Source organism: Hibiscus syriacus, unplaced genomic scaffold (genome assembly GCF_006381635.1).
Source record: "Hibiscus syriacus cultivar Baekdansim isolate YM2019G1 unplaced genomic scaffold, ASM638163v2 tig00110429_pilon, whole genome shotgun sequence".
Lineage (NCBI taxonomy): Eukaryota > Viridiplantae > Streptophyta > Magnoliopsida > Malvales > Malvaceae > Hibiscus > Hibiscus syriacus.
This window is the reverse complement of record NW_024062733.1, coordinates 4,894,574-4,907,231: the sequence shown is the minus strand read 5'-3', so window position 1 is coordinate 4,907,231 and position 12,658 is coordinate 4,894,574. Positions and strand designations below refer to the sequence as shown.

The 12,658-nt window shown below is 32.8% G+C and overlaps 2 protein-coding genes across 2 annotated transcripts; one reads left to right on the top strand and one right to left on the bottom strand.

The window, feature by feature from the left end:
- Positions 1–290: 290 nt before the first annotated feature.
- Positions 291–1,311, top strand: LOC120124987. The gene is made up of 2 exons (XM_039143521.1): positions 291–919; positions 1,174–1,311. Exons 1-2 carry the CDS (start codon positions 395–397, stop codon positions 1,309–1,311), a joined length of 663 nt encoding a protein of 220 aa, XP_038999452.1. The 5' UTR covers positions 291–394.
- Positions 1,312–1,529: 218 nt separating this feature from the next.
- Positions 1,530–3,261, bottom strand: LOC120124986 (protein RKD4-like). Its single transcript, XM_039143520.1, has 3 exons — positions 3,185–3,261; positions 2,627–3,080; positions 1,530–1,699 (listed from the first exon to the last, which is right to left on the bottom strand). The coding sequence occupies exons 1-3, from the start codon at positions 3,259–3,261 to the stop codon at positions 1,541–1,543; spliced, it is 690 nt and encodes a 229-aa protein (XP_038999451.1). The 3' UTR covers positions 1,530–1,540.
- Between the last annotated feature and the right edge of the window lie 9,397 nt (positions 3,262–12,658).

Below are 12,658 nucleotides of genomic sequence, written 5' to 3'. Positions count from 1 at the left end.
TGCATGAGTTTAGATCTAAGTCTTTTCAACAAAAATATCACATCAATAATTCCAATAACAATGTAACGGTTGGTGACTTAATTGATCGCATATCAAAATGTCAAGGACTAAATTAACTAAAGGAAATTATTTAGTAGCTAAACAAAATTGACAACATAATATAGTAAGTAAATTGATAATTTTCCCTACATAAATCAGATACTCGTTAATAAGATGCGCCAGGAGCGTCTGTTGTTGCTGCTTCTTCTGCGGGACTCTCGCAGTTTACACTGATCAGTCATCACCACCCTCTTCACCCACGATCTCTTTCTGTATAAACTTTGAAAATCATTTTACATATTGTGTGAGAGAAAAAGAAAACTAACGTTTGCATGATCAGAGAGTGAAAACAAGAATGGGTTCTCCTACACCAAAGCTTTCTCTATATTCATTTCCGAGTAAGGCCAAAGAGCCGCCAGGAATGATAACGCCGCCGATCCATGCCTCGGTTTCGATTCCATTCAAGTGGGAGGAAGCACCGGGCAAGCCTAGGCGGCCATATCGTGGTGAAAACGAAACCGATACAATCAGTCGATCGAAGTCAAACGTGGCTAGATGCTTGCAACTGCCTCCGAGATTGTTATCTGAGTCCAAAGTTGCTAACATTCCATCTCCAACAGCAGTCTTGGAGGGGCCTGATGCGTGTCGGTTTGTGTCCAACACCTTGTCGTTTGGAAAAGTTGGGTCTTTGAGGAGACTCGACAAAGTTGTGTACGGATCCAGTAGGCGGGGGAGCTTTAGAAAGGCCGGACGAAATGTTCAGGGTAGTTTTCACTTTTCAACTCCGGTTGTTGACGGCGGAGATGTGGAAGTGAAGATCACAACAGTTAGGAAGAAACCCAGTTTTCTGAACCTTTCTCAAGCTGGCTCACATATCTTGGTACGTTTCAAAACCACCATTGTTAAGCATAGAAGAAACAATTTTATCAAGTTCTTTATCTTCTTTGCAGTGTCAAACAAGTTTTTTAATTTTCTGGGAATTATACACTCTTCATTTGAATTTGACTGATATTACGAGTCATTAATTATTTTACCAAAAAGTTGGCACAATCTTTGGCTAGTATATATTATAAAGAATCCCTTTGACATTTTTTATTGAATGTTCTCTAATCAGACAACTACGTTTATCTGCAGGCAAGCATTTATGAAAGCTTCAAGAAAGTGGTCCCATGGAGACGTAAGCATGAGAAAATGCAGAAAAATGACTCCTCAAACGCTTTGCCATCGTCTGATCTGCGAGATCAGTTGTTTGAACTTCAAAGCACTCATTAGTAATATTGAGGTATAATTTAAAGCACTTCACATACTAGTTTATAATGTATATAAAATTATGTCTTGGAGCAGTAATTGACTATATCATATTCTATGTATGGTACTTTGGTCAAAATACAAATTTTCTACATTAAAATCTATAAATGGTTGTTGATTCAAAACATATAGAGAAAAGTGGCTGTGGTGCTGTTTTTCATAGCAGAAAAGCAAGAGCTGAACAGCATAGCAGTCAATAAAAGGAGGCAAGCGACCTTCTTTTCTTGTAATTAGCTTTGAAACAAGCCTGTCTTAGCTTCTTTGTTCTCTCTGTCAATTCCATATCTGGCACTTTCTCTAGCATCCTTTGGTGCTCCTCCAACACCTCTATCTCATTACTCAAACCAAGCTCCTAAAAATAAGACAACAATGACTAATTAGAATTTAGCAACCACACTTTGAAGAGTTTTTCCCCCATTAGGCTCTTGACCATGCCATTGAGAAACTATTAAAGAGTTTGGTCAGCTGGCACCATCAATCTCTTCTAATGCTTGTCAGTAATAATCATGTTTTTGTTGATGATGACATTTAGTTTCATCATAGTCATGTCATGTTAACAAGAGCCTAATCTTAGAGATTAACATAAAGCTTTATATTAAGATACAAAGTTAAACAATTTAAAGGACAAAAACAATTATCAATAAAAAATATCTAAAGATGACTGTTTCATCAACCCCGATCAATCCGTGAATAATAAATAATTTGTTAAGCAAAATGGAATGCCTAGAGTGAGAATCCAATATAATGCAAAAGTATCATACTTTCACGCATAAAACGATTAAGATTATCACATGATAAAATAATTGAGCAAATAAACACAAACAAACTTCTCAAATAAATAAACTATTAATATAAAATATCTAAATTATATAAAAATTTAAAATTATAGGGAATGACCTCCCTGCCATCCCCGTTCGATCCTTCCTTGACCAATAAATAGTTAGGTAAGTAAGTGAAATGCCTAGAGTGAGACCATGTATAATTTTCTACTAAATGTAAACAGATGCATTGATAAGAATATGATTAGAAGACAAATTTATAAAATTCTAGAGAACTAAACTTATATTAATTTAGGGATGAAAATATATTATCAATAAAAAAATATTTAAATTATATAAAAATTTAAAATTTTAAAGGAGCATTCATCTCACCAATGCCCTCAATCCATATCTGATCTCAACAATAACTGGTTGTTTGAGCAAAATGGAATGCCTAGAGTGAGAAGCATATATAATTTTCTATTAAATGTAAACACATGCATATATATATAAGAATATACCTTGACATTGTTGATGAGTGACTTCAGGCTCTTGATCTTCCTATGAGGCCATCTCAAGATGTTAAGTTCCCTGCACCTCTTCTTCAACAGAGTTAAACCCACATTCATCTCTTTAGCAGCTTTTGATATGGGTAAATCAAAGTACTTTTGAATCTCATCCAATTCCAATGCACCTGTTCTCTTCCTTCGAAAACCCCTGCTTCTACTTTTACTCAAAGTTCCACTTGAAACACTATTGTTCATTATATTGCCACAATAATGACCCAATGGATCAACTGCTGCCTTTAGAGGCTTTACATCAACCACTTCATCTTCATTGTGATCTAAAGGAGTAAAGTCGTTGCTTATTTCTTCAAAATCCATAAACTCAACGCGTGCACTATTAGGTTGGGATGGCAATGAAGATGAATTGAAATCGTAAAAACTATCCATTTCAAAAGCGGACAATTCCAACCTGATTAAAAGAGAAAGACCCAAACGATAAGAACTAAAACCAAAAACTTGAAAAGAAAAATAATGATAGAATAACCACAAATCATGAAGATTAAAGCATCTAACATTCCAAATGGGTTTTCTTCAAAGTTGATGCAGTCAAATTCAGGTCCATTTTCAAACTTCGGGAAGCCAAGATCCATTGGAAGATGATGTAGAATGAAGGTGAGGAGTTTAAAAGGTGATTTCCAACGTTTATATATCAATATGAAAACAGGAAAGGGGATGAATTGGTATATGTTGGAGTTTGTGCACATTTAGTCTCTAAATGGAAATAAATTGCACAATTTTCATGCGATGTATTAAATATTACCATTTATTATTAGTGAAGAATTAATCAATCACTTCACCCATGATCGTTATCTATCTTTCAAACTTCGTTTTAATGATTAAACATCGTAACTTTTCAATTTTACAATTTTTGAGTTTAATTTAGTTCGTAAATCAATTTCATTTTTTCCGATTAATCATAAGTTTATTTTTTAACTATCAATAAATGATTTATTGACCAATTAATTTAAACCTCTAATTTTATTTAAAAAATCTAATATTTCATCTCATTAAATTAACTTTTCGTTGACGTAATTGTTTTGTAGTAATATACTTTCTCCTTAATATTTGTACTGACCTTGATCGACGAGATTATCATCACGCTGATATTAATATTTGATTTATGTCATATGTAATATAAAAGTATCACATTTTCTCGTACAACGATTAAGATTATATTTATTAGGTAGACTAATATATATAATAAAAAATTATTTGTATATATTTTGAAATTAAAAATATAATAATTGTAAATATTTGGACTGAACACAGAAAAATATATTAATTAAAATAATATAAATTTTTAATATAGTTTATACATATTTTTATACAATTATATTTTAATTTTTTAAGACATGGGATGAATCAATCTAGGCAAGTCTACCCCTAAATACGCCCCTGAAAAACAAGCTTCTTCTATTTAATCCATACAAAGTCATTCTCACATTTTAGTTTGCATAAAACTCAAGGACTATAAGAAGATTACAATGATTAGGAGTTAAAAGGTTTTCTTCATTAAATGATCCATCTTATCCTCTATACTTTTTATTGCACTACTATTATAACCTGCTCTCACATACTATTTATCTAAACATGAGTTAATAGATCATTGTTGCGCGTTGCAAGTACTATAAAATTATACGCAAATAATGTGCAAGTATACACAATCGCTAAAGTAATAAAGTGATGAGTGAGTATCGTCTCCACAGGGATTGGGTGAAATTACAAAAGTTTAACCAAAACAAAGCACTACTCTATCTAAGTATAGTTAGTGTTGATATGTACTAATATAAAATGTCGCGACAATGGAAAGTGTATGTTGGTTGATATGGATTGAAAGTCTGATGGGTAGCAAATGGAAATGTAGTGGCAAGAGCAGATTTTAATATTGGAAATGATTGAAATGTCAAGGCAATGAAAAACAATAAAAACAACAAATAAATGATAGTTTGATAATCCTCACACAACAATCTTCCACTGGAATGAATGTTAGGGATTGATTTAATGATGCTATAACTTATTCCTCAGGCAGATTTAATCTATCTAAACTTCACTTGCTCGACAGGGTTTGCTAAAAATTCTCCTGCTATCTCTAGTCAAAGGAATCTAACAGAATAAAATGCCACGGCATCTCCTCTCAGACTCAGCTATGACAGTCTACACTATTGATAAAAATTACCCCTTTTAGTCGTTGGAATCCTATCTTAGTCTCTCTCAAGTACTAAGGGATTAGGATATAGTATTACAAGGCCGGTTAAAAGCTTAAGAAAATACTATAGCCCATTGCTTATGTGGATCTTTCTTGTGTTTCCTCGAATACTACAAGTATTTTTAGCTAAGTTTCTCTCGAACCTCTAGCATTCATCTAAGAAATGGACACTCTCATGCCTCCTACAGACTTAGACGATGAAGCATTCATAAGCAAAGCAAGCGAATATAAAAGATAAATATTAATCTACCATTAAAATAAAGTTAAACATCCATAAAACAACCCCACCAAATAAAGTTAGTTCATGGTGGGGTTCGAATCATCCATAGAACAAGCCATGAAATATATTCGTTCCAAACAACCAATAATGAATAGAAAAATAGCAGCAAAGGGAAGGGAGAAGAAGCCTTCGACGCGCGCCACCGGAGCTCTCCTCGACCACCAAGACTTGCCTTAGCTCACTAGCTCCTCTCGGACGTCTAGCTCACCACTCCTTGGAGCTTATCAATGGAGGAACACCACTCAAGGAAGAAGAGATACGGTGAAAAAGGTAAGAAAATGTTGCTGAAGATCTTCCTCATTTTTCTCTCTCATGTGAGGTGTAATATATAATAAAAATGTCTAAGGGTAATGATGCGATTTTTGCCTCAAAATACCTATCATACCCCTAGAGTCACTCCTTAGGCGTGAGTCTTATCCTTCCATGTGGCAGTGGTCCCCAGCAGGCAGTTACAACCATCATTCACGTGCTTTGCCAACTGTCATCTTTTACAAAAATATCTTTTTGTCCGTTTCTGCACCAGAAATGCCAAGGCATTTCAATCTGCTTCAGCAATGTGTGATGTCACTACATTCCTTCCCAGTTCGACTTTCTGCTTGCTATTTCCTGCACACCATAAGCAACTGCACCTTTCTCTCATGCAATATCCTAAAAAGATAAAATAACAATACCACCACAAATGTAACTATATGCAACTACATGTTCCTAAAATGACTAAAATGAGCTTTTATACAAACAATAACTTAAGTGAAAAAAAGCCTTAAAAGTAACCTTTTTAGGGAGTTATCAATCTTATTCATACATAATCTTTGTTACGTATGTTTTTTAATAATAAATTTTAGTTTCATATAATCTGATTCATATATTTTTATTCGAAGAATAAATCTTAACTGCATATTTTCTAATTCGTGATCCCAGTGAATGAGAGGTACAAATTTTAAAATAACTTCCAAATAACTACCCACCTCTTATTTACATGAAGATTCACCTTGGAGAAAAATGATATGGACAAATACTATTGGTTGGACCACTGATGACATTGTGAGTTAGGATTATCTAATAATTTTTCCAATTTTAAAGTTACAGTTTACTAAATTATTTTAGTTTAAACAATTTTTTAGGTTTTTGTCAATTTTAAAACTAATTAAATAGGCCCTCTTTTTTTTATTAATCTAATGTGATTACAAAGTAATATACGTTCTAAATACTTTCAACAATTTGACAATGAACATTCAATCACCTTGCTGCAGTCGTTGGTGCTCGAATCTGTGACCTCTATGAATATCAATGATTCCTTTAACCAGTGAGGTAAGTTGATTCTGCCAAATAAACCCTCCTTAAAAATAAGCGAATAATAGTTTCTATATATATTTTAAAAGTAAATAAATAAGAATGATTTCTAATGATATTATCATTTTGTTTGTACGTGACACATCTCTAGCTGGAATTGAATAGTATTTTAAATAAAAACCTAAACTTTTATAATATTTTCATAATTTTGATTTTTTTCAATTTATAATAAAATTTAAATATCTTTTTATTTTTTGTATTATCTTTTTAAACTGAACACTTACTATTATTTCAAATCTAAAAACTCTATGAAAATTTAATGTATATATCTTTTCGATTGAGCATTTTAATTTTTTTTAATGTTTTGAGTTGTAATTATGATATTATTGTAAGTGAATATAATAGTGTTTGGAGTTAAAATAATAATAATTTTTTATTTAGATTTTAAAAAATGTTTAAAAAATTTATGTAAAATTTTATAATTTTTTTACTGAAGTCGATTAACAATAATATTTAAGAGGAATCTTAATTATATTTAAATAAAAAAATATTTAAGCAGATTAATAATAATTTTAATGTTTGAATCAAAATTAGATCCTCATCGATCACTACTACAATACATTAGGGTTTGTATGGCTATGGGTGCTCAAAATTTCAGTTAATTGATTAAACCAATCAAATCGAAATTTTTTCTGTTAATCGGTCAGTTAATTTTAAGTTTGATTGGTCAACGATCAATGATTTTTTCAAAGTTCGGTTATTGGTTATTTTGGTTCGAGATCGGTTAATTAAACGAATTAACCGAAATTTTTAAATATTTAATAAATTATTTATATACTAATAGTTTTAGAAGTGTTTAAATTTTAGTTTTAACTGAATTAACATACCGAATTAGCAGAATTAGCCAAAAGTATTAAATATTTAATATATAATAGACATTATTTAAAATTTCGGTTAATTCGATTAACTGATAGATTAACCAAACTTTGTTCAGTTCGGTTAATTATTCTCGAAAAAATTTCTGTTCGGTTAACAGTTACAGTGAAAAACAAATCGGTTAATGAAATTTTGAAAGTTACCAATTGAACACCCTATGCATGGCTACCCCTCTGCAACCGACCACAACAACGGTAAGGAACCATGCAGTACTGAAACTGCGGGATAGACCATGACTTACGATGGAAATCGAAGACCTACCTACATCAAAAAAGGGCAAGAGCACCGATGCCGTGGAGGCAACATTTGAGGGAAAGATGCTGAATGAGTTTGACGCTATCGTCAATACCGGAATGGAAGTGGAAGAGATCGGGGAAAAAACACCACCGATAGTACCTGGGGAAAAACAAAGGTGCCAATAACCTCTGTGGATACTGTAACTGGGAATAAGGGGATGAACTATAGACTAGCTGAGGACTTCATAAACGAAGATGCTACACTTCAGGAAGGGGACGCAGTTAACGACATAAGCGAACAATACCCTGTTATCCAATTCTCTAATCAAGTCCACGAATCTATCGACTATAATATGCGAAAGACAATTATTGTTCGCCTCCTAGAAAAATCAATTAGCTGCAAGGCACTCTGGAACCGGATTTACACACTCTGTCAACCACAGGGTGGGGAAATCTCGCGCACCACCGCTGCCGTTCGTCTCGGCTCGTGGTCGTGGTAATACATTATTTTAAAATTAAATTAATTTAAACTTAAATATAATTTTTCTCATATCTAAAATTGACATGATTAATTTTAAATTAAATTTTTTATATTGACATTAAGTATCATAATTATATGTTTATTTATTATTATATTGGGAAATAATTGATAGACGATGGAGTAAAAAACTTCATAATGATTTACATTCTGCTGGTACAATATAAAACTTTTAAATTTAAATTGTGATATCTTGTTTAGATATTTATTATGTTATTTTTTATGTAGGATATTTTCTAAATCCACAATTCCTATACGGAGGTAATTCCACAAGTGAAGTGATTCGTGAAACTATGAATGGAGTTAGAAATGTCATACAGAAGATAAACCCAACTTGAATGATCAAATTCTTGCAATGAACTAGGTATGTATTTTATATACTTAAATTGTTTGAAAAAACTCATAAATTATCATGTTTAAACTACTAATTCATCATTTATTTGTAGTTGTTGCTAAATCGAGACAAAATGGATTCTTTTGGAACACCATTAGCTAAAGTTGTAATTTTGAAGACTAAACCTGATAAAGAAAAAGAATTTATCCTCTATAGTTTTGTAGATAATAAAGATATTTGTATAAATACTTTATGAATTATATCTTAATATTTATGTTTTTGGTAGCTGAATGGTGGATTAATTATGAAAATTATGCACCGCAACTTCAGTGCATCGCTGTCAAAGTTTTGAGTCAAACAACTTCATCTTCAAATTGTGAGCATAATTGGAGTATTTTTAGTTTGATCCATACAAAGAAGAGAAATAAACGCAAGCATAAAAAACTTCAAAAATTGATTTATGTCCATTATAATATGAGGTTGAAGTTGAAATACATGCAAAGAAAAAGTGCACAAGAATTAGAAATGGGTTTTAATCCGATTAATCTTGAAAATATTTTTGAAGAAGATGACCTACTAAATGCATGGATTGAAGAAAGATATAATGCTACACTTGATAGTGAACAAAATTTCTCATGGTTGCATGAGGAGTTACTTAATGAGACTGATGAAGAAACTCAAGGTGAAGATATTAACAATTCACATACTCCATCTAATGAGAAAAATGTTTAACTATCGACGTCAAGTTATGATGATGATGAATGATGGTGGTTATGATGATCATGGTGGTGATAATGAAGGTACGTACCAACCAGAATATGGACACTTTTATTCTACTACTTTTCATGGATATCAAGGTACGTCCATATATCCTTACGATGATAATGCAGGTTTGTATAGAACAAATGCATCACAAAATAGAAGAGATGATGATGATAGAACTCATAGGAGGATGGGAGAACACTTTTATGATTCATTTGCAGGTTCACCATCATATAGTTCAGCTACAAATGATAATGAAATTAGTGAATCATCTCATTGTTCTCATTCTTACCAACCAAATTCATGTTATCCACCTTACCTTGAACAAAATCCAAGTTATGAATTTTTTTGTCATCATTTATCGTACAACATGTTTCCTACCAATGATGCATCTTAAGATGCACATAATGTGATGTCTTCTCACATGGAATAGGAATGAATAAAAAACAAGACAATGATGAAGATGAAAATGCTTTAGATCCGCCACGCCATTCATCTTGGTGGTGAACTGTAAGATATGTAATTTTTTATGTTTGTAGTTATATATTTTTTTCTTTCTAAATTATGTTAAATGAACATTTTTATGTTACAATATAAAAAATTTGATATGATTTTAGTGATATTGTTTATATGTTATTCATTAACATTATAATTGTTATTACCCATTATCCAGTATGATAACACTTATATGGTTTATATTTGTTTTTAATAAATTTTTATCTATGAAATTTAGTTTTTATTTTCAAAATAAAATATTAAAAGAGTATATTAATATTAGTATATTAAAAGATAATTGTAAAATATATAAATATAATATTTTAGACGTATTGTGATTTTTGAGGAAGAGTTCACGCCCGCGACAGCCACAACACGTTACGTAACGTCAACAGCATCCGTAACCACGATACTACAACCGTATCTGCAATAAAATTCACAACCGTAATTTGATACTATGACCACAAGTACAAACCCATACTATGAACTCAGCATCGAGATCTCATACAACAATTCGAATCTTAGAAAGAACGAAAAAAACCGACTAGAGGGGCGAAAAATGATGTAGGGAGATTGGGAATTCGAAAGGGACCAATGGGGTTAAACAATAAGGGACAAGAATAAAAAAGCAAACAGTATATAAACCTCAAACCCGACCAGTGCTCTCAAAATAGGTTCAAGTTGTAACCTAAAATTTGGATTCACTAGAGATGGTGACTGCCCCATGCCCGAAAACTGAAGGTGAGACACAAATGGAGATTAATGCAAACCCAAGCTTGGAAAAGGAACCGATTGACGACACATTGAACAATAAGAATGCAATCGAGAACAAGAGGCGAGTTGCACACGTAGGGGCAACCCTAAAAACCAACAATAATTCCTTAATGTTAGAGTGCATGTTTTGAAACTGTCAAGGTATCCCAAGTCCTTCATACAAATACTATTTCAAGTATGTGGTCAATGAAAAAACCCATCACTAGTTGCATTATTTGAAACCCGAGTGAGTGGAAACAAATCGAACTCAGTTATTAAAAGTTTGAGTTATCTAAATTCTTTTTGAATTGAGGTCTAGGGATTCAGTGAATAAATTTGGCTACTTTGACGAGACTAGATCACATTGGAAATCATTAGTGTTTCAAATCCGTTCTGTAACATCGTAAACCCGATTGGGCCTAATGTACCACACTGGGCTGTCGAGGCAGCCCTTGATTTTCAAAACCTATTCATTTTCTTTTAAAACATACTAAATGGTATCATAAGTAAAACATAAATAACTGTTATAAAAACATTTCATAAAACTGGAACTCCGTAACACATAATTTAAAATCAAATAATACAAAGCCAAAGTTGAACAACCGAATACATAAGTAAGATTCTATGAATACATTTGCCCACTAACTACAATACAATACTCTGAAGAAGATTCTAGAAGTCCTATCATGATGGTGCTCTATGAACTGCAAAAGTTTCTGACTGCTAACGAAAAACATCCGAAGGTTGAGTTTACAAAGCTCAGCAGTATCATCGTTAATCTAGAGCAACATAAGAATTCATAAACAAAAGCATGATGAAGACATAATACTAAGCAGTAGATACATGCATGATCTAGATCAAGTGCTACATACTTAAGGCTTCAACAATTCTATCGCTATAGTTTGAGTCTCATGGTTCCCTTAGTTTTCTACTAAGAGCCTCCATGAGTATACAATATTGGGCCTCTAACCGCAATACCGAAACAAGATAGAATGCAAAAAGCATGATACAAATCCAAACACAACTGATTCAAAAATGCATTCACTCTGATACTACAGTGCCTTAGCACTGCAGATATATATACATAACTTAGATGATCGTTGTGCATACAAGTAGCTCAGGTGTTCTTATCATTCTCCAGTAGCAAACAAAGGATAAGTTTTTTGAAATCTTACCTAATAAGGTTCTTTTGGTGAAAGTGTTATCTCACTTACTAGTATTTCAACCGTTCTCTCTCTTAGAATGCTAAGCAAAAGGTTAATAGTATTTTAGAGTCTTATGCCCTCAAGACAAATCATAATCATTTCAACTCAAGCATATCAAAGGCCCAAAGGCCACCCATCACTGACACCGTTAACCCACTCCTTACGAGTGTTCGTCCTCTCACCCTAGTTAGCTCCTGAAGTGTCTCGTACACTAACAATGTCCCACTAGGGCCATTAAAGTACCCTGACTATACCCTAGCATAACTGGACTCACAAGAGTGAGGTTATCCTCTCGCTAGCTGCTATTTTTTTTGTTATTAAAGGACGTTTATTCATTGTCTTAAGAGTGGTCTCTGCACATTTCATGATTCAATGATGCTTATTGAGTTTGCTGATAACTATCTAAAACATTAGCTAGCCCGATACCTGACTCGGGTTCATTTCTAAGTAGCGGTATTCTATTCGAACCCATCGTACTTCCCTTCAGAACCTATTGAACTGAAAAGGACAACTTACTCTTCCTGGCTCCACTGACACTCTTAAAGCTCATGCTTTTCGCTATTACTGAATCTGACATATCATCATAGTGCTTATCGGATATCCCTTGAATGATCTTCGAAAACAACCATTTGTATATGTCTTTGATTGAAGATACTTCGATGTATTATTCTTAATATGGCTACACCTGATGTAACCTGCTCTTACGAGTGTTTCTAGGTGTGCTTGGTCATTTATGTCCCTCACAGACTAAGTCTTACAATTACAAATTGTTTTTAGCTCTTACGGACCTTAAACAGGTCAAATCAGACCATCCCAAGTGAGTAGTATCAATACTCTACTTGTAGTATCAATACCTTAGGGTCAAGTATTGATACCCCTATGATTATCAATACAAAAAATACATTTTGTTGCGAAAATAGGGCCTCAGTATCGATACTATCACCCTGAGTAT

Excerpts from the sequence above, each read along its gene's own strand:
- LOC120124987 (XM_039143521.1), top strand. The coding sequence starts at position 395 with ATGGGTTCTCCTACACCAAAGCTTTCTCTATATTCATTTCCGAGTAAG. Across the intron at positions 920-1,173 it reads AAGCTGGCTCACATATCTTG|GCAAGCATTTATGAAAGCTT; the intron begins GTACGTTTCAAA and ends GTTTATCTGCAG.
- LOC120124986 (XM_039143520.1), bottom strand. The coding sequence starts at position 3,261 with ATGGATCTTGGCTTCCCGAAGTTTGAAAATGGACCTGAATTTGACTGC. Across the intron at positions 3,081-3,184 it reads GAAGAAAACCCATTTGGAAT|GTTGGAATTGTCCGCTTTTG; the intron begins GTTAGATGCTTT and ends TCTTTTAATCAG. Across the intron at positions 1,700-2,626 it reads CACTCATCAACAATGTCAAG|GAGCTTGGTTTGAGTAATGA; the intron begins GTATATTCTTAT and ends TCTTATTTTTAG.